Source organism: Dreissena polymorpha, chromosome 5 (genome assembly GCF_020536995.1).
Source record: "Dreissena polymorpha isolate Duluth1 chromosome 5, UMN_Dpol_1.0, whole genome shotgun sequence".
Taxonomy (NCBI): domain Eukaryota; kingdom Metazoa; phylum Mollusca; class Bivalvia; order Myida; family Dreissenidae; genus Dreissena; species Dreissena polymorpha.
In genome coordinates this window covers 125,413,413-125,435,505 of record NC_068359.1, presented here as the reverse complement: position 1 = coordinate 125,435,505, position 22,093 = coordinate 125,413,413, and the positions used below count along the sequence as shown (strand labels likewise).

General features: G+C 36.2%; 1 protein-coding gene across 2 annotated transcripts in view; it reads left to right on the top strand.

Moving 5' to 3' along the window:
* LOC127881273 (dynamin-like 120 kDa protein, mitochondrial) overlaps positions 1–22,093 on the top strand; it is a 64,948-nt gene that overhangs the window by 20,931 nt on the left and 21,924 nt on the right. For both annotated transcript variants that reach the window (XM_052429020.1, XM_052429019.1), the window contains 9 exons: positions 1,878–1,954; positions 2,715–2,832; positions 3,488–3,562; positions 5,530–5,601; positions 9,165–9,264; positions 13,717–13,847; positions 15,226–15,298; positions 17,905–17,977; positions 19,990–20,105. In XM_052429020.1, the coding sequence (XP_052284980.1) occupies positions 1,878–1,954; positions 2,715–2,832; positions 3,488–3,562; positions 5,530–5,601; positions 9,165–9,264; positions 13,717–13,847; positions 15,226–15,298; positions 17,905–17,977; positions 19,990–20,105 (835 nt within the window). The remainder of the gene's footprint in view (positions 1–1,877; positions 1,955–2,714; positions 2,833–3,487; positions 3,563–5,529; positions 5,602–9,164; positions 9,265–13,716; positions 13,848–15,225; positions 15,299–17,904; positions 17,978–19,989; positions 20,106–22,093) is intronic.

Here is a 22,093-nt window from a genome sequence, read left to right as displayed (position 1 = left end):
GAAAGTATCAATGCTATTGCATTCAAACTTGGTACACTTACTTACTATCATGAGGGGACTGGGCAGGCAAAGTTAGATAACTCTGGCGTGCATTTTGACAGAATTATGTGCCCTTTTTATACTTAGAAAATTGAAAATTTTGGTTAAGTTTTGTGTTAAGGTCCATTTTATTCCTTAAGTATCAAAGCTATTACTTTCATACTTGCAACACTTACTGACTATCATAAGGGACCTGTGCAGGCAAAGTAATGTAACTCTGACTGGCATTTTGACAGAATTATGTGCCCTTTATACTTAGAAAATTGAAAATTTTGTTAAGTTTTGTGTTTTGGTCCACTTTACCCCTAAACTATCATAGATATTGCTTTCATACTTGGAACACTGGCAAACTATCATAAGGGTACAGTAAAAGGAAAAGTTGCATAACTCTGGTTGTCATTTTTACGTAATTATGGCCCTTTTTTGACTTAGTAACTTTGAATATATGGTTAAATTTTGTGTTTCGATCCACTTTACTTCTAAAGTATCAAGGCTATTGCTTTCAAACTTCAAATACTTTTCATGCTATCATGAGGTTACTGTACCTGGCAAGTTAAATTTTACCTTGACCTTTGAATGACCTTGACTCTCAAGGTCAAATTATTAAATTTTGCTAAAAATGCCATAACTTCTTTATTTATGATTAGATTTGATTGATACTTTGACAAAACTACTCTTACCTGACATACCACAATAGATTCCACCCAAACCACCCCCCCCTCCCCCCCCCCCCTATTTTTTTTTTTTTTTTTTAAGATCATCTCACAAATGACCACCACACCCTCACACTATACTATACCCCCCCCCCCCCTCCCCGAATCCCCCCCCCCCCTTAATTTTTTTATTTTTTTAAGATCATCTCACAAATGACCACCACACCCTCACACTAAACTATACCCCCCCCCCCCACCCCACCCCCCAATTATATTTTTTTTTGAAACGGTTAAAAAACAAATATTTATTTTTATTATTTTATGTTTGAAATACCGTCCAACCATCGCACCCAAGAATACCCCCCCCCCCCCCCGAATAACCCCCTCCTAATTTTTTTTTTTTTTTTTAAGATCATCTCACAAATGACCACCACACCCTCACACCTCCCTCACCCCACCCCCCACCCCCAACTTTTTTTTTTGAAATGGTTAAAAATACAAATATTTATTTTAATTATTAAATGTTTGATATACCGTCCAACCATCGCACCCAAGAATCCCCCCCCTCCCCCCCCCCCCCCCCCCCGATTTTTTAAAATTTTAACGCCCCCACACTATACACCCCTCTTCACTCCACCCCTCCATCCTTTGTGATTGAAATGAGAGTCCCTTCACCTTTAAAAAGAAAATAGATGAGCGGTCTGCACCCGCAAGGCGGTGCTCTTGTTCAGTTAGTCATTGTTTAGAAGCTAGGCGGTGCTCTTGTTCAGTTAGTCATTGTTTAGAAGCTAAATAGACACTGTGTTGAAGGTCTGGCTAGGAATTCCATATTGATTTGGGGTTTTTAGCTTACGTATACTTAAACATTAAGAATAAAATGATTTCAATATTGTTTTTACTAAGGTGGAACATAAAATTGAACAGGGACAGGTTTTAATGACTAAAATATTTTTTATCTTTTTTTTTGAAACCTTCAGTTTGGAATTTAAGGCAGTCATTTGGGACAAAATATTCACTTTTTGAGATTGGGAATGGAGCCCAAATTTAGAAAAAAAAACACTGGCTCATCAGCTTTATTTGCACAAAAGCTCATGGGAGCTTTCAATGGTCAATATGTAGTATGCCTCACCTGATGTTTCTGCTGAAATTAACAACCACTCAGCATGTCATCGTCGACTGTTGCAGGTGGTTGTCGTGGGAGACCAAAGTGCGGGTAAAACCAGTGTCCTCGAGATGGTGGCACGAGCACGAATATTCCCCAGGTATTTGTCGTTGAACACCCTGTGAAAAGAATCCTTCTGAAGATTTAACTTTTAACAGTTGAGACTTGCAATGGGAAAACTGGGCTTTATGCACAGGCTAATCAGAGATAACACTTTCAGTCTAAACTGGATAGCGGTAGAGTGCTTTCCTGATTTGGAACCAGGAGGTCCCGGAATCAATCACAATTGTGGGGGATATTTCTAGATAGGTTAAATTGGTCGCACAACTCTACAATCAGTGTTTCTCCTTTTTGTCATAATGTAATTATGAGCTTGGCGTTTTCGGAGAAAACCCGAGGTATTGTCATAGCCAGCTCGTCGTGTCGTCCGCGTCGTTCTAAAACCTTAACATTGGCTCTAAAATCAAAGTGCTTGCACCTTGATGAATTCTACACGCCACACCCATTTTGGGGTCACTAAGTCAAAGGTCAAGGTCACTGTGACCTCTAAAAAAAAAAAAAAAAAAAAAAAAAAATTCTGACAAGCTTTCATTTATTCAAAACTGCAACCGTAGCCGAGCGTGGCACCTGTTATGCGGTGCTCTTGTTGCTTAATAATGTGCAATCCAATTATGTTTGTCCGACAACATGTAAATGTATGTATATATATATATATATATATATATATATATATATATATATATATATATATATATATATATATATATATATATATATCCTATTCAAACATGTAAATATTATAAATGTTGTATGAAATACTATGTAAAAAATGTTTGTGATAAATATGTTTAATCTAACAGGGGTTCTGGTGAGATGATGACAAGGTCACCAGTCAAGGTCACACTGAGCGAGGGTCCGTTCCACATCGCGCAGTTTAAGGACAGCAGTCGAGAGTTTGACCTCACCAAAGAAGAGGACGTAAGTGTGTTAAGGGTTTGTGCTTTTGAGCCTGGCCCTGGGTAAACAAGGCTCAATGCATGTGCTTAAAAGAGCCTTGTCTTAAATTTTGGCAGATATGAAAGTTTGTCATAAAATGCTTCATATTGATAAATGTAAACATTGGATTTAAAAAGCTTTAGTAAACAACTAGGATAAAATTAAAAAAAGAAAAAAAGTAACTCAACTGGGCTTGAGCCACTGACCCTTGGAATAAAAGTTGAACACTTAGACCACCTGGCCCGTACTCATACAATGAATGATGTATTTAATGCTTTATATAAGCGATCCTCATCGTAGTGTCACAAAATATAACACCAACAACAGAACTCTCCAAATCATTCAATCATTTAGCGTTGCAACACTTTATAATGTTTAGGTTTGTTACTTGTCAAAAGATGCATATAATGGATATTTTAGAACATTATAAATGTTCAGTATATCTGTTTCCTCACAAATATCATAACTTCAATGAAATTTTGCTGTTTAAATTGTTTTCAAATAAATTAGTGATAAGTTGATTGAGGCTCTTTAATGTCTAAAAACCTTAAAAATAATATGCAGTAACGAATCCTTTCTTGTTCTTTTTAGCCCACCTGTGTTGGCTGTACTAAATTTTTTTATGATATGGTTTCAGACGGAGGCGTTGCGTAGAGAGGTGGAACATCGCATGAAGAAGAGTGTTAGCAAGGGACAGACTGTCAGCTCTGAGGTATGAACTGGAAATGCATTAGCAGGAATAGAAACTTTGTTTTTCTTTATGTGGCCCTTTGACCTTTATTAACCAGAAAACACTTGATATAACTCATAAATAGTTACAACAATCTCAAAAGTGAAGCTCATGTTTCTGCATGCGTCAGTAAGAAATAATTCTGCAATCATATGAGGTCATATTTATAACACTATACTGGTACATGAAATTAACATTTCATTTGAGATAATTTAAGACAGTTATTTTCACTTATAGGACTTCCACTCTTAAAAATATGTTTTGTACAAAAATAAAAACTCATGAAATGATAATCTAATATGTGATGTGGAAAAAAATGGATATTGTCTATTGTGAAATCAATTCTCTTCTTCTGATACTAATGGTAATCTTTGCCATAAAATCATATGTCCAATATAAAAGAAACTCTTAACTCAATTCCTGAGGAAAAGCCATTACCAATTTTTGTGTTTTAAAACTTGTGACTTTAAAAAGAAGGAACAAAATATCCATTATTTCAAATCAATTTTTGACACATCTTGATTGTGTCTGTCAGTCTGTCCGTCTGTCTGAAAACTTTAACATTGGTCATAACTTTTGAAATATTAAAGATAGCAATTTGATATTTGGCATGCATGTGTATCTCATGGAGCTGCACATTTTAATGGTGAAAGGTCATGGTCATCCTTCAGGGTCAAAGGTCAAATATATGGCTTTAAAGCAGCGCAGACTGAACTAATTGTGAAGCATTGGTCTTGAGAATTATGTGAATAGCTTTATTGTCTGTGTAACCTTCGACCTGAATAATATAGAAAACAGGTGATAACTTTTAATAGATATCAGTAAGTGAAATAAATGCAGACAATAGAGTACATGTTCCTATATCAGAAGTAAGTGACAATTGTTCAATCAAATGCTATAAATGTATGACACAATGCATGAAATTATCATTTCATTAAAATTTTGTGAACATTTTAAACAGATACCTTCAGTTATGGTTCTGCCAATAATAAAAATGTGTTTTGTACATGAATGACCACTCATGAAATGATATTCTAATATTTGATGCAGAAATCAATGTATATTGTCTTCTGTATTATGTGAAGAATGTTCATGGAATTTAGAGGGTTCTGTATACTAGCAAGCTGGTCAGTTTTTATGCTGTTTGATGCTAATTAGTATCTAAGGGTTGGAAATGAAGGCTTTAAAACTTGAATTTCGTAAGGAAGGTATTAAATTTTATTTGATTGTCTAAGGGAATACAAATGCTTCAAAGTGCACATTTGAGTGGTAAAGCAGTGTTTTTTTTTCATTCAAAATCGGGTCCGGTATCCGGACCCATTCCCAATGGAAAGAAGTACTAGTATATATTTTTCAAATGGGAGCTAAAAATTCCCAATGGAAGGTTTCCAAAAAAAAACTTTTTTTTTTTTTTTTTTTTTTTTTAGATCTCAATATTTTGTTCAACCCCCATTGTCTATATGATCAACCATAGTAAATATAATAGTGGACACACTTGTATCTTAAATTTTGAAGCATTTGTTAGCAAAACAACAACAACACTAATTTCCCAATTTTAGTCAAAACGCATCGAATTTTCCCAATCTAAAAGAACCCGGCCCCATTCCCAAAATGGTGAAAAAAAACACTGTAAAGGGTTCAATTATATCAAGTGTGGTGTGCCTCCTCTTGTCACAGTGTATCCCAATGACAGTGAAGGGTCCAGGCATGAAGACAATCAAATTATATTGAAGACCTTTCGTAAAAATTAAAATATTAAAGGCTTCATTTCCATCCCCTAATATTCTGATGAGCAGCAAACAGCATAAAACCTGAACAGACTATGAATTATAAGTGTTACTCGTAGTCTGTTCAGGTTTTATGCTGTTTGCATATATCCATGTTCACATTGAATAGGAGTGGAATGGGTAAACTAGTATCAATGGTGAAATGCCCACTCTTGTTTCCAGTGTATCTCGATGACCGTGAAGGGTCCAGGCATACAAAGGATGGTTCTGGTAGACCTACCCGGTATCATATCAGTAAGTATTTATTTATTCAATGGAGAAAATGACCAAGTAAGTCACAGTAAGTAGATGCAACGTTCTTAGATAGCCAACCTTTACTCATAACATATCAGGGTCTAGTTTCAGGAACATTCTTAAGTCAATATTCTGAATCAATGTTGAGTTTTTATGCCCCCAGATTGAATGATCGGGGGTATATTGTTTTTGGCCTGTCTGTCTGTCTGTCATTGTATGTGTCTGTCTGTATGTCTGTCCTAAAACTTTAACCTTGGTCATAACTTTTGCAATATTGAAGATAGCAACTTGATATTTGGCATGCCTGTGTATCTCATTGAGCTGCACATTTTCAGTGGTGAAATGTCAAGGTCAATGTCATCCTTCAAGGTCAAAGGTCAAAAAAAAAATCCAAGGGAAGTAATACGCTTTAAAGGGAGATAATTATCTGTACCTGCCAAAAAAAAAAAAAAAAAAAAAATCAAAGCGGCGCAGTAGGGGGCATTGTTTGACGAACACATCCCTCGTTCTCAATTGTTTAGATGAGTTAGATTCTCGTGCTCAAATTAGTGTTTTAAGTTTTTAGTCTGACTCAACCCTAAGTTTGAGGAGGCATATGAACATATTCATATAGCTGAGATTGGAGATTGTTTTCCATGCTGACCAACATTCTCAGCAAGTGGAAACTCAACTCAACACTCAGTTGCCATAGACATCCCTTTGCCACTTAGATACATATTTTTACAAATTTATTGTCCCTTAAGAATTTGTTGTCCCTTACGAATATGTTGTCCCTTACGAATTTGTTTTCCCTTAGAAAATTAACTTCAATTTAAGACCTTTTTATGCTCCCCCCAAGTTTTTTTGGGGGGGAGCATATAGTCGCCGCTTCGTCTGTCCGTCCGAGTGTCTGTCCGTGTGTCTGTCCGTCCGTGCACAATTTTTGTCCGAGCTATTTCTCAGCAATTAATGACTGGAATTCAATTAAACTTTATGGGAAGCTTCACTACCAAGAGGAGATGTGCATATTATCAGCCGGTTCTGGTCGGATGATTTTTCACAGAGTTATGGCTCTTTGAAATTTTCCATTAACTGTACATATAGTGCAATTCTTGTCCGGGCTATTTCTCAGCAACTAATGACCGGAATTCAATGAAACTTAATGGGAAGCTTCACTACCAAAAGGAGATGTGCATATTATCAGCCGGTTCTGGTGGGATGATTTTTCACAGAGTTATGGCCCTTTGAAATTTTCCATTGTACATATAGTGCAATTTTTCACAGAGTTATGGCCCTTTGAATTTTTCTATAAACTGTACATATAGTGCAATTCTTGTCCGGGCTATTTCTCCCCAACTACTGACTGGAATTCAATGAAGCTTTATGGGAACTTAACTACCTTGTTATTTGTGGGTTCTGGTTAGATGATTTATTTAGAGAGTTATGGCCCTTTGAAATTTTTAAGTTGCTAAACCATCCATCGTATTATTTTGTCCAAAGTTATGCCCCTCAAGACGTTTCCTTTTATCTGAATATATAGTGCAATATTGTGACAAAAAAAAACTTTGGGGAGCATCACTCGTCTCCGACGGTTTCTTGTTTACTAAGTTCAAGTTTTAAAGGCTGCATTTCCAACCCTTAGTTACTGATGAGCATCAAACAGCATAAAACCTAAACAGACTGCAAGTTACTCGCATGCTGTTCTGGTTTTATGATGGTTGCAAAAGACATTTTCATTTTGCTTCTTATGGGTATAAGGGTTAAAAAGTAGTTCTATATAAGCATTGAAACCGTCATAGGGTTCCAGGGAGTTTATCAACAGAAATTTTTAAGTAACTTGCTACCATTTGGGGTGAACAGGTGTACATGTTAATGTGAATGAAACGCCATATGAATGCATACTGACATAAAACTGACCTTAAACAAACCATGAATGTGTACTTCAACTCATCTTCATGTCATTTCTGAATAGTTCAAATCTTATGGCAAACACTGTAAACTGTCCAACTGTAATTTAACCCTTTGCATGCTGGGTAATTTGTCTTCTGCTAAAATGTCGTCTGCTGAATTTCTAAAATAAGCATTTTCTTCAATTTTTTTTCAAAGAATACTATCAGAATAGCAAACAGTTTGGATCCAGATGAGACGCCATGTTCTGTGGCGTCTCATCTGGATCCAAACTGTTTGCAAAGGCCTTTAAAATTCAGCTCCAGCGCTTTAAGGGTTAATTATAATATTAATATCATGTTCTTAGAAAAACTTCCAAAATCAAAGGCCAAGAAACCCCAAATTTAACATGCTAAAGTTATTATAAGCATTGGGTTTTTATAGAACAGGTCGCCGTGGCTTAGTGGATATGGTGTCCGCCTAGGGCTAGGGACCGGGAGGTCACGGGGTTTGATCCCCCTGGGAGTGGTCCTTTGATCTCCCCCAAACTACTGGTTCTAGCCTCAGGAGAGCTTTAGACAGCACTTCAATAAGCCTAAGGCGTTCCATGCAATCAAACTGAAATAAATAGGTTTAAACTATAGATTTTGTTTTTGTGATGCATTCTGAAGGGTCCAAACTAATTTTGCAGTTGAACAATGAATAAATCATTAAATGGAATAAATGTTTAGCTTTGACAAATAAATTTGAAAGTTTTAAACATTCTGTGAAATTTTATAACTTCAAACATTTATGACTTACATTGATATAGTGTATAGGTAAACCGGCTTTAAACAAATAGTGTTAAGACAAGGTCAAAGATTCAGATTTTTTAATGAAGTTTGGTTTACCACTTTTTGTATGAAAGTTTCAAATTGAATGGCATCAGGACAGGGGCATTCATTCTTTTTCATAGTTAGACAGTTTACTGAGCTATGTTTTACAAGTTATTAATTCATTGTAGATGTTATTGAAAAAATGTCAACTTGTGATAACTGCATTTCTTTTAAAAATGTGAGCCTCATTCTGGTGAAACAGGGCTTAATGCCTTTGCGTAAAGTGACATCCAAGATTAGCCTGTGCAATCAGCATAGGCTAATCAGGGACGACACTTTCCTCACAGATTGGATTTTCGTTTAGAAGAGACTTCTTAAAAGTAGAAATTCTATAAAAACAAAAGAGACATCCAAGATTAGCCTGTGCAATCTGCGCAGGCTAATCTGGGACGACACTTTCCTCACAGATTGGATTTTCGTTAAGAAGAGACTTCTTGAAAGTAAAAATTCTATAAGAACAAGAGTGTCGTCCCTGATAAGCCTGTGTTGAGTGCAAAAACTAATCTGGGGAGGCACTTTACGCTCATGCATTAAGCCCAGTTTTCCCAGAATAAGGATCCATAGTCTGATGTCAGTCAGTAGCTGAAGAGTTGTTCTATGTTAGCATATAAACCAGCATAGGGTTCTAGGGAATGCATTGAGAGAAGTTCTTGAGTATTTTGCTGCCATTTGTGGTCTAAGTACTTCTGACATTGTCAAAATGGAGTTACTCATATGGGAGTAATTTTCAGAACAAATGCGTAGTTGTAGTTGTTGTTCAAAAATTTCAAGTTGTGATAACTGCATTCCTTTGACACATTGGGTCTCATGTTTTGACTGCAGACAGAGACTACAGTGATGGCTAAGGATACAAAGGAGAGCATCAAACGACTTGTCAAGAGCTATATGGAGAACCCCAACGCCATTATACTTTGTATACAAGGTACGGAGACAATGCATGGATTTTTTTCACATTCTTTGTATTGGAAAATCTACTTGTGTAGTTGAAAATTTAAGTCTCAATTCAGTAAACTTGTTTGGCCAATTTGGGAAAAGTACCAGTACAGAGAAAATTTGCATGAACAATTTTGAATTTGGGAAAATTTGCATTGTTAAAGCTCCAAATGGGATTTTTTTGTATTTTTAATTACTTGGTACTTAATTGCACACACACATTTAAGTATTCTTTCACTTGCTTTATTAGGTGGAATGGTCAGTTTCTGTGCTCATGTGGGACCGACACTCTTCATCAGAGACATGTAATTTTTAAATTAACTCAGATCCTGTTTTAATTTACAGAAACGCATTACCTATAACATAAAGCAATACAAAATTTGCTGGCAAAATCCATTGAAAATCAGAACAGAAAAGGCCTGATTGATCGAAAACAGTATTTATTCAGTCTGAAATAATCTAGCAATGTGCTCGTGGTTACACACAACTTATCACTTATATTTGTTCCCTTGCTGGTTGAATGATGTTGTCCATGATTAGCCTGGGCTGATACTTTGCTAATATGCATTTGGCCCTATTTTTCAAAGCAAGGCTCAAATACATAAATTGCATGGTTTCAATGTCTGAATATCACACCTGTTTTCACAGAGCAAGATTCAAGTACATAACTTATGCTGTTTCAATGCCTGAATACCACACCTGTTTTCACAGAGCATGCTCAAGTACATAACTTATACTGTTTCAATGTCTGAATACCACACCTGTTTTCACAGTGCAAGGCTCAAGTACATAACTTATGCTGTTTCAATGTCTGAATACCACACCTATTTTCACAGAGCAATGCTCAAGTACATAACTTATGCTGTTTCAATGTCTGAATACCACACCTGTTTTCACAGAGCATGCTCAAGTACATAACTTATACTGTTTCAATGTCTGAATACCACACCTGTTTTCACAGTGCAAGGCTCAAGTACATAACTTATGCTGTTTCAATGTCTGAATACCACACATGTTTTCACAGAGCAATGCTCAAGTACATAACTTATGCTGTTTCAATGTCTGAATATCACACCTGTTTTCACAGATGAAATGCTCAAGTACATAACTTATGCTGTTTCAATGCCTGAATATCACACCTATTTTCATGTTTCAAGGCTCAAGTACATAACTTATACTCTTTCAATGCCTGAATACCACACCTGTTTTCACAGAGCAATGCTCAAGTACATAACTTATGCTGTTTTGATGTCTGAATATCACACCTGTTTTCACAGAGCAAGGCTCAAGTACATAACTTATACTGTTTCAATGCCTGAATACCACACCTGTTTTCACAGAGCATGCTCAAGTACATAACTTATGCTGTTTCAATGTCTGAATATCACACCTGTTTTCACAGAGCAATGCTCAAGTACATAACTTATGCTGTTTAAATGTCTGAATATCACACCTGTTTTCACAGAGCAATGCTGAAGTACATAACTTATGCTGTTTCAATGTCTGAATATCACACCTGTTTTCACAGAGCAATGCTCAAGCACATAACTTATGCTGTTTCAATGTCTGAATATCACACCTGTTTTCACAGAGCAAGGCTCAAGTGCATAACTTATGCTGTTTCAATGTCTGAATATCACACCTGTTTTCACAGAGCAATGCTCAAGTACATGACTTATGCTGTTTCAATGTCTGAATATCACACCTGTTTTCACAGAGCAATGCTCAAGCACATAACTTATGCTGTTTCAATGTCTGAATATCACACCTGTTTTCACAGAGCAATGCTCAAGTACATAATTTATGCTGTTTCAATGTCTGAATATCACACCTGTTTTCACAGAGCAATGCTCAAGTACATAACTTATGCTGTTTCAATGTCTGAATATCACACCTGTTTTCACAGAGCAATGCTCAAGTACATAACTTATGCTGTTTCAATGTCTGAATATCACACCTGTTTTCACAGAGCAATGCTCAAGTACATAACTTATGCTGTTTCAATGTCTTAATATCACACCTGTTTTCACAGAGCAATGCTCAAGTACATAACTTATGCTGTTTCAATTTCTGAATATCACAGCTGTTTTCACAGAGCAATGCTCAAGTACATAACTTATGCTGTTTCAATGTCTGAATATCACAATTGTCAACACAGAGCAATGCTCAAGTACATAACTTATGCTGTTTCAATGTCTGAATATCACACCTGTTTTCACAGAGCAATGCTCAAGTACATAACTTATGCTGTTTTGATGTCTGAATATCACACCTGTTTTCACAGAGCAAGGCTCAAGCACATAACTTATGCTGTTTTGATGTCTGAATATCACACCTGTTTTCACAGAGCAAGGCTCAAGCACATAACTTATGCTGTTATGATGTCTGAATATCACACCTGTTTTCGCAGAGCAAGGCTCAAGCACATAACTTATGCTGTTTTGATGTCTGAATATCACACCTGTTTTCACAAAGCAAGGCTCAAGCACATAACTTATGCTGTTTTGATGTCTGAATATCACACCTGTTTTCACAGAGCAAGGCTCAAGCACATAACTTATGCTGTTTTGATGTCTGAATATCACACCTGTTTTCACAGAGCAAGGCTCAAGCACATAACTTATGCTGTTTTGATGTCTGAATATCACACCTGTTTTTTACAGAGCAAGGCTCAAGCACATAACTTATGCTGTTTTGATGTCTGAATATCACACCTGTTTTCACAGAGCAAGGCTCAAGCACATAACTTATGCTGTTTTGATGTCTGAATATCACACCTGTTTTTTACAGAGCAAGGCTCAAGCACATAACTTATGCTGTTTCAATGTCTGAATATCACACCTGTTTTCACAGAGCAAGGCTCAAGCACATAACTTATGCTGTTTTGATGTCTGAATATCACACCTGTTTTCACAGAGCAAGGCTCAAGCACATAACTTATGCTGTTTTGATGTCTGAATATCACACCTGTTTTTTACAGAGCAAGGCTCAAGCACATAACTTATGCTGTTTCAATGTCTGAATATCACACCTGTTTTCACAGAGCAAGGCTCAAGCACATAACTTATGCTGTTTCAATGTCTGAATATCACACCTGTTTTCACAGAGCAAGGCTCAAGTACATATTATGCTGTTTCAATGTCTGAATATCACACCTGTTTACACAGAGCAAGGCTCAAGTACATAACTTATGCTGTTTCAATGTCTGAATATCACACCTGTTTACACAGAGCAAGGCTCAAGTACATAACTTATGCTGTTTCAATGTCTGAATATCACACCTGTTTTCACAGAGCAAGGCTCAAGCACATAACTTATGCTGTTTTGATGTCTGAATATCACACCTGTTTTCACAGAGCAAGGCTCAAGCACATAACTTATGCTGTTTTGATGTCTGAATATCACACCTGTTTTCACAGAGCAAGGCTCAAGCACATAACTTATGCTGTTTTGATGTCTGAATATCTTACCTGTTTTCACAGAGCAAGGCTCAAGCACATAACTTATGCTTTTTTGATGTCTGAATATCACACCTGTTTTTTACAGAGCAAGGCTCAAGCACATAACTTATGCTGTTTTGATGTCTGAATATCACACCTGTTTTCACAGAGCAAGGCTCAAGCACATAACTTATGCTGTTTTGATGTCTGAATATCACACCTGTTTTTTACAGAGCAAGGCTCAAGCACATAACTTATGCTGTTTCAATGTCTGAATATCACACCTGTTTTCACAGAGCAAGGCTCAAGCACATAACTTATGCTGTTTTGATGTCTGAATATCACACCTGTTTTCACAGAGCAAGGCTCAAGCACATAACTTATGCTGTTTTGATGTCTGAATATCACACCTGTTTTTTACCAAGCAAGGCTCAAGCACATAACTTATGCTGTTTCAATGTCTGAATATCACACCTGTTTTCACAGAGCAAGGCTCAAGCACATAACTTATGCTGTTTCAATGTCTGAATATCACACCTGTTTTCACAGAGCAAGGCTCAAGTACATACTATGCTGTTTCAATGTCTGAATATCACACCTGTTTTCACAGAGCAAGGCTCAAGTACATACTATGCTGTTTCAATGTCTGAATATCACACCTGTTTACACAGAGCAAGGCTCAAGCACATAACTTATGCTGTTTCGATGTCTGAATATCACACCTGTTTTCACAGAGCAAGGCTCAAGTACATAACTTATGCTGTTTCAATGTCTGAATATCCCATGACTGCAGCTTAATGCATGTGCCTAAATTGTCGTCCCAGATTAGCCTGCACAAGCTAATCAGGAAGGACACTTTTTGCTTTGATTTTGTTGTTTTTAAATGCTCAATTAAATCAATGTTATTACAATTTCAAACCACTATATATAAGAAGGAACATGTAAAACAAAACATAATTTGTGCCTTTACAATGTCTGAATATCACTTTACTGTTTGTAAGACGGTTCCCTGGACGCAGAACGCAGCAATGTCACAGACGTGGTCAGCCAGATTGACCCCAGTGGCAAGCGCACCATCTTCGTACTGACCAAGGTGGACCTGGCCGAGAGCAACCTCTACAATCCTAACAGGGTACGTTTCATACTCAATATGAAAATGTTAATTTTTTTCCAAAATCATTGTCTGATATGTCCAATTGATCGAAGGTTTTCAAAACATTTTTTACGCCCCGCCAAAGGCAGAGGGATGCAGAATTGGCATTGTCCATCTGTCTGTACTTTCTGTCACAAAATTAATTGTTGGCGAAAGGTATCAATTAAACAAATTCGCTTGTTATAAATTAAAATATTCATTTTATCTTCAAATTCTGCTTTTTGGGGGTAGCAAATATTATGTTAAAACAATTTTACACATTAAAATTTAGCAATTGTAGTTAAAACAATTTGTTTTCTCCAATCCTAAGGGCTCATTCCTAATTCCACAAATACTGAAAAAAGGACTGTGTGATCTGGGTCAGTAACCACAAAGCTTCTTAGGAAAACTTTAACTGTTGTAATTAGGTGAAAATATCAGCATCAATTTTCCCAATCCAAAGGGACCCGGATCCATTCCCAAAATGGTGAAAAAAAATCACTGACCTCTTTTGTTAAAGGCTGTTTTATGCCCTGACTTTCAGCAATATAACAAGAGCTCTTCGTATTGTAAATGAGTAGCCTTCTGGTACAACAGGGCTCAATGCATCTGCTTAAAGTGTTGTCCCAGATAAGCCTGTGTACACCACACAGGCTGAACAGGGACAACACTTTCCACTTATATGAATTTTTTCATTTAAAGAAATTCTCTTCTAAATGACAATCCAATCAAGGAAGAGAATGTCGTCCCCGATTAGCCTGTGTGAACTGCACAGGCTAATGTGGGATAACACTAAATGCAGGTGCTTTGTCAGAGCTTAGAGATAGGATTGGTCTTAAACAGGTCTTCATCATCATGTTCTTTTGGTATTTAAATGTGAATGTAAAAATGTTATTAATAGCAGTACTCAATGTATTAAATGAAGACACTTTATTGTATGCTTTCCGGTGGTTTATAGAGAAAAATCAGTAAAATAAAACTGATATTTCACTGTTTTAAACAGTAAAAAATAACAGTGAAAAATATCGATATTATTCACTTTAATGTGAAATTACGTCATTTTTTTCGACGAAATGACATCATAAATCCAGCGAAATTATCCAGTTAAACTCTTTTACAATATAAATAAACGGTGAAAAAAGCATAAAATAAAAAGAAAATTTGTTGGATTCGATAGAATATTGATTTTAATTCACTCGAGAGCATAAAAAATACATATTTTATATGATCACTCGTGAAATAAAATCGATATTCCATCGAATCCAACACATATCCTCTATTTATTGCAGACTTTTGTATTTGATTGCATTATTGATACATGTTATTAAATCAAGCCAACACTGTGAGTGTTGATCAGAAGACTTGCTTTACCTTTCAGATCAAATCCATTCTAGAAGGGAAGTTGTTTCCCATGAAGGCACTGGGATACTTTGCAGTTGTCACTGGGAAAGGTTGGAAGGATTTTGTTTTCCAAGTGGAAAAAGTTTGGGACCACATCATAGTAGAATCTATAGAATAATGCTTACTATACTGTGGAATCATTTGAATTCACAGGGTACACGTTTTGCGCAATTTCAGCCGTGGACATATTTGTGTGCTCTTAAATTTCTTCAATCCAATTTCTCTTAAAAAAGTTGTTGTTTTGTATTCAACAAAATATATTGATACGGCAACAAAACAGTGGAGTAACCCATTTTTACATCTTCTTATTCCAGTAAGGTTTGATCAGGCTCTTAATTGGCAGTGATTCAAGTTTTCAATTCTGTAACTAATTAATCTAATAATTACACAGAACACCGATAATGATTGTCACATCGAGTCAAACTGACAGCTTTTTGTTAGCTCACCTGTCACGAAGTGACATGGTGAGCTTATGTGACCGTGTGATGTCCGGCGTCCTTATGTGCGTGTGTGCGTGCGTGCGTGTGTCCATCAACAATTTGTTTGTGTAGACAGTAGAGGTCACAGTTTTCATCCAATCTTTATGAAATTTGGTCAGAATGTTTATCTTGATGAAATCTGGGTTGGGATTGTATTTGGGTCATCTGGGGTCAAAAAGTAGGTCACTTAGTCAAAAACTAGGTCACATAATAGGTCAAATAATAGTAAAACCTTGTGTAGACAATATAGGTCGCAGTTTTCATCCAATCTTTATGTATTTTGGTGAGAATGTTTATCTTGATGAAATCTGGGTTGGGATTGTATTTGGGTCATCTGGGGTCAACAACTAGGTCTCTAGGTCAAAAACTAGGTCAAAGAATTGAAAAACCTTGTGAAGACAGTAGAGGTCACAGTTTTCATCCAATCTTTATGAAATTTGGTCAGAATGTTTATCTTGATGAAATCTGGGTTGGGATTGTATTTGGGCCATCTGGGGGTCAAAAACTAGGTCACTAGGTCAAAAACTAGGTCAAATAATAGAAAAACCTTGTGTAGACAATATAGGTCGCAGTTTTCATCCAATCTTTATAAATTTTGGTCAGAATGTTTATCTTGATGAAATCTGGGTTGGGATTGTATTTGGGTCATCTGTGGTCAAAAACTAGGTCACTAGGTCCAATAATAGAAAAACCGTCAACAATTTGTTTGTGTAGACAGTAGAGGTCACAGTTTTCATCCAATCTTTATGAAATTTGGTCAGAATGTTTATCTTGATGAAATCTGGGTTGGGATTGAATTTGGGTCATCTGGGATCAAAAACCAGGTCACTAGGTCAAAAACTAGGTCACTAGGTCAAAAACTAGGTCACTAGGTCAAATAATAGAAAAAGTTTGTGTAGACAGTAGAGGTCACAGTTTTCATCCAATCTTTATGAAATTTGGTCAGAATGTTTATCTTGATGAAATCTGGGTTGGGATTGTATCTGGGTCATCTGGGGTCAAAAACTAGGTCACAAGGTCAAATAATAGAAAAACCTTGTGTAGACAATAGAGGTAATAGTTTTCATCCAATCTTTATAAAATTTGATCAGAATGTTTATCTTGATGAAATCTGGGTTGGGATTGTATTTGGGTCACCTGGGGTCAAAAACTAGGTCACTAGGTCAAATAATAGAAAAACCTTGTGTAGACAACAGAGGTCACAGTTTTCAACTTATCTTTATGAAATTTGGTCAGAATGTTTATCTTGATGAAATCTGGGTTGGGATTGTATTTGGTTAGTCAGGTGAGCGATTCAGGGCCATCATGGCCCTCTTGTTTATATAGTACAGCCATAATTCATCCATCACATTTGAGACATGAATGCTTTGATCTGTATATATTTAATTTTAAGACATAATTTGGGTTAAAGTCATTTAAACTGTAATATTTGGATAATAGTTTTCCAATGTTGACTTTATAAGATTTAATGGAAATACTTAACATTTGAATATATCACATCGTTCTTGTTAACAAAATTAATCAGATGGACATTTCTTAAGTGATAATGTACATATAGATATGTATCAATATGTTCCCTGCAGATAAGCTGTGATCAATCGGTACATATGCCTTTTTTCGGAATATACTAAACACTGACCATGCACCCAGCAGTCTTGTTACCAGTTTCTTATCTATATGGAAAATCTGGTTTTCTCATATTTCATCAGCTCTTTTTGATGTATTGTGTTTGCATTATCTATTTCAAAATCATGTTTTTCTTAATTTGTAAAGGATGTCCATACCCTGTACATATCATTGCATTATTGTAATATAAGTTACACCGTTAGTAACTGACGGTGTATGGGATATACACCCTCAGTAATTTCATACCACACAACAGGGAAGCTCGAGTATGGTATTAAAATACTGATGATGTATATCTCATACACCATCAGTTACTAAAGGTCTAACGATTATATCTAAACCAACTACTCGATTACTCAGGTAGAATTAAAATTAATATATGGAAAATACTCTATGGGCATGTGACCGCTCTAAGCAAATCGGATTAGGTAATTTTTGTAGAGGTGATATATATATAATTCTTTGCATGGTTAATATAATTGATTGTGTCATAAATTTCTAACTTATGTCTTTCTCAATATTCTAAGGATGTCTGTGCATTATCATTTCAGGCAATTCAAATGACAGCATAGAGACTATCAGAGACTATGAAAATGAGTTCTTCAAAAAATCCAAGCTTTTAAAGTGAGTATGCTTCAAGTTTGTTACATTTTATTCATTTTATCCCTTTGAATGCTCTTTCAGAAAGTTCTTACAGAAACAGACTGCAGGATGAATGGAGTCGCGTTCTGAGATAACTGGGCATGAAGCATATGCATAAAGTGTCGTCCTAGATAAGCCTGTGCAATCCGCACAGGCTAATCTGGGACGACACTTTCCGCCTAAATTGGATTTTTGCTGAGAAGAGACTTCATTTAAAGGAAAAATGTCATAAAAGCGGAAAGTTTGCTGTCTGCTGCTCATCAGTATCTTAGGGTTGGACATGAAGCCTCTAAAACTTGATTCTAGTAATAAAGGAGTTCAATTAAATTTGATTTTTATGCCCCCGGTAGGAGGGCATATAGTGATCGCACTGTCCGTCTGTCTTTCTGTCACACTTTGCGGTTAAGTTTTGAAACATGCTCATAACTTCTATCTCCTTTGAGATGTAACCTTCATATTTGGTATGCATGTGTATATGGACAAGGCCTTTCCATACGCACAATAATTTTGACCCCTGTGACCTTGATGTTGAACTTAGGGTCTGAGTTTAGGTTTCGAAAAATGCTCATAACTTCTATGTCCCTTGAGATATAACCTTCATATTTGGTATGCATGTGTATATGGACAAGGCCTTTCCATACGCACAAAAATGTTGACCCCTGCAGGGTTCGACATTAACTTTTTTACAGCAAGACCATCGGACCAGCTCCTCTTAAAATCTACTAGCCCGAATCTGATGTATACTAGACCATAAATGACATTGCAAATAAACACAATTGTGTCATGTAACTGTTTAATCAGGATTTATCAGTAAAAAATCAGTGAACACCAGAAAGTTATTTTGATTCATAGAGTAAACAGTTTTTGCTTTTCTTCGTCAAGTTTAAACCATGGAAACTCAATTTTCCATTTAGGATAAAATTGACGTTTTCTTTTTTTTATATTCAAGTTTCCTGTCAGTTTTACCGACGGATTCTTCTTTTTTTACTGATTTTTCGGACGAAAATCCGAACTTGAACAAAGCCATTCTTTAAATTACATTCTTTCGTCTGCTACGCCAAAATGTTTGCATTGACGAAACCGATTTTCGATAGAAGTCGTAAAAACATGCTGTAAAGGTTTACGACACTGCAGAAAATCATTAATATTCATGACAACTTGACCAATGGAAAAAGCAATTTCTGCTGGAAGCCCTCCTTTGCGTCTAAAAATAGCGATGAATCATGTGAATGCTCCGCGTTTATTTATATACGCTAGTTTTGTTCTGATGTTAATAACGGATACGAGAGTAATTTTACACATTAAGGAAAAAGGTTTTCACAGCAGTTAGTTATAGTTCTATTAATCATTATAGATTTTTTCATGTACGACCAGTCGGACAAGCTAGCCCGCAGTTTAACTAGCCCGACCACCGATCTTACTAGACAATGTCTGTCGGACGTGCCTTAGTGTCGAACCCTGCCCTGTGACCTTGACCTTGAACTTAGGGTCCGTGTATAGGTTTCGAAAAAAGCTCACAGCTTCTATCAAGCGTTTATAGGGGGCATAAGTCATCCTATGGTGACAGCTCTTGTTTTAGACTACAAATGCATAAGAATGCGTATCTGAGTGGTAAAGGGTTAAATGCTGGCCAGTGGATGTTGTATTGCAGGGAAGGAGCCTTTAAGCATTTGCGTTTTGCAATCTGATATCTACTTATAGACATATGGTCTATTGCTTCCCCTGAAAACAATGAAAATTATACATATAAAAAAAGCTTGGACAATTTCACCTTAAGTCCTGGCCCCTAAATCTTGGCTGTGGATGTTGTATTGCAGGGAAAGAGACTTTAATTAAGCATTTGCATTTTGCAATCTGATATCTACATGTAGACATATGGTATATTGCTTCTCTAGAAAACAATATAAATTATATACATATAAAAACCTTGGACAATTTCCCCTTAAAGTTAAATACTGGCCCCTAAATCTTGGCCCCTGTTTTTTGCATTGCAGGGAAGGCGCCCTGAAGCACACGCAGGTGAGCACTCAGAACCTGAGCATGGCTGTGTCAGAACTCTTCTGGAAGATGGTCAAGGAGAACATAGAACAGCAGGCGGACGCTTTCAAAGGTACGCTCAGCCTTTACAATTGAATACTAAAATCACAATGTTGCCACATTTGCATTGAAGGATTCCAAGTTTTTAACCAGGTTTGTTTTTTCCAAAATGATCAGAAAAAAGCCTGTTAACTAAATATCAGTATATTTATATTATTAAAGGCCCTATAAAGGTGACGATCCGTAATTATTTACCGATTTTAAAATATTTTTTTCATATCTTATTTATAAAGGTTTAAAAAAACAATATATATATGCTATTAGACATTACCATAAAAAAAAAGAGCAATACAACTTTTTTTAAACTCAAAATACAGTGTCCTCCAAGTCAATCGTGTTTACAAACAATCAGTTTATTTACATCGCTGTTTAATCGGGAAAGTGTAAGTGACTCAGGTCACCAAAAATATATCGTTGATTTTCAACATCTTCCGGTATCACTCACAAAGTAGGTCTATTCTAAATGGTTAAAACATTTGTAGTGATCTAATAAGTTTCTTTCTGTTGGTAAAAAGTTGTTTAAAATAGAATTAAAATTTAATTTTCTTTCGGCTATTTTTAGCATACGTCACCGCTTTGAGGCTACACATCACGTCAGTTGCAAAGTTGTAAACATTTCTTCCAATTATGAAACGGGTATATCTTCCATAATTCTTGACAACGTTGCACCTAAGCTGTGTTATAAGCATTTTTTATGCAAGAGTTACTGAAATCCGGTAAAAATTAGACCAGTTTATATGCATTATAATTGGATTTGTCACCTTTATAGGGCCTTTAAAGATGGTAGGCCTGCACAAAATAGGTATATTTGGTTTGAAGAAACATGAACAACCTATTTTGCATTTTTACTTGAATGCTGCTTTCTTATGAGATCATTGCTCACATGCTGACCTGTAAGATAAATTGTTATTGGATCATCTACTGTGTTATTTATAGAAAACTGTCAAATGCAGGTAGCTTATTCTGGCTTGTAGGAAAGATTTTCAGTAAGACACCCTGCATACATCACGCATGTGCGGCTAGATAATTTAACGATTTCCCTTCTATCATGGACACTATACTTTTGACTCTGAAAGGCTTGGGGATGGAATTTACTGGTAATGTGCAATTGTAACTGGGCCAAAATGAGCATGCAGAGAGTAGTCCACAAACCCCTACACTGATTAGTGTTACATTCTATACTAAAAAGACTCGGTGATATTGCCAATGTTCCGGGGGATTATGCTGGCGTTATTTAAAGATCATTTAAGGTGAAAAGCTTGGTTTAATTTTAAGCATAGGTTGCCTACACGTAGACCTACATATAACTTGTAATTGCATATCGCCTCCTTGGTGCAAACAAGTTTCATGTGACATTGAAATTAGAAGGCACATTATAACTTTTTGCACTGATGGGGCGAATTATGGGCAAGTCTGAGAAAGGGCAAGGTCAGTGAGACTAAAAATAGAAAGACAGTTTCTGCACAATTAGTTGGGTTAGGATTGAGGTAGTATTCAAAAATCTGTGTGTTAGGTAGCATTCTTGCATACCTAGTTTTGAATTCTTTTTGGAGACATTGGGGACAAGGTCACTTATTTTGATAATAAGAATAGAACAATTATTTTAATGTAATAACTTAAGCTTTGTGGGCATACTGTTCTGAAATTACATGCATGTATCTTGGTTGCTTGCAACATGCAAACCAAGCTTGGATATGCATTTTGGGCAATTCAGTAGGATCAAAATCCTTGTTACTTAAAATAGATCTGCTAAGAATGTTGAGTTCGGATGGTGATTATGTGGTTACTTTTGTGTGGAGGTAGCTTACCGTTAGACCTAACATGAGATTTGCACAATTATTTTAATTTGATAAGATTAATATGTGAAACGTTGACGACCTGGTTTAATGGTATTGCCATATTAATTGGTGTCTCCAGTATTTGTTGTGCCATTTTTCTACAACAAATAATACATCCTTCACAGCTCTATGTTACCCAGACCTAAAAAGACACGAATTTGTG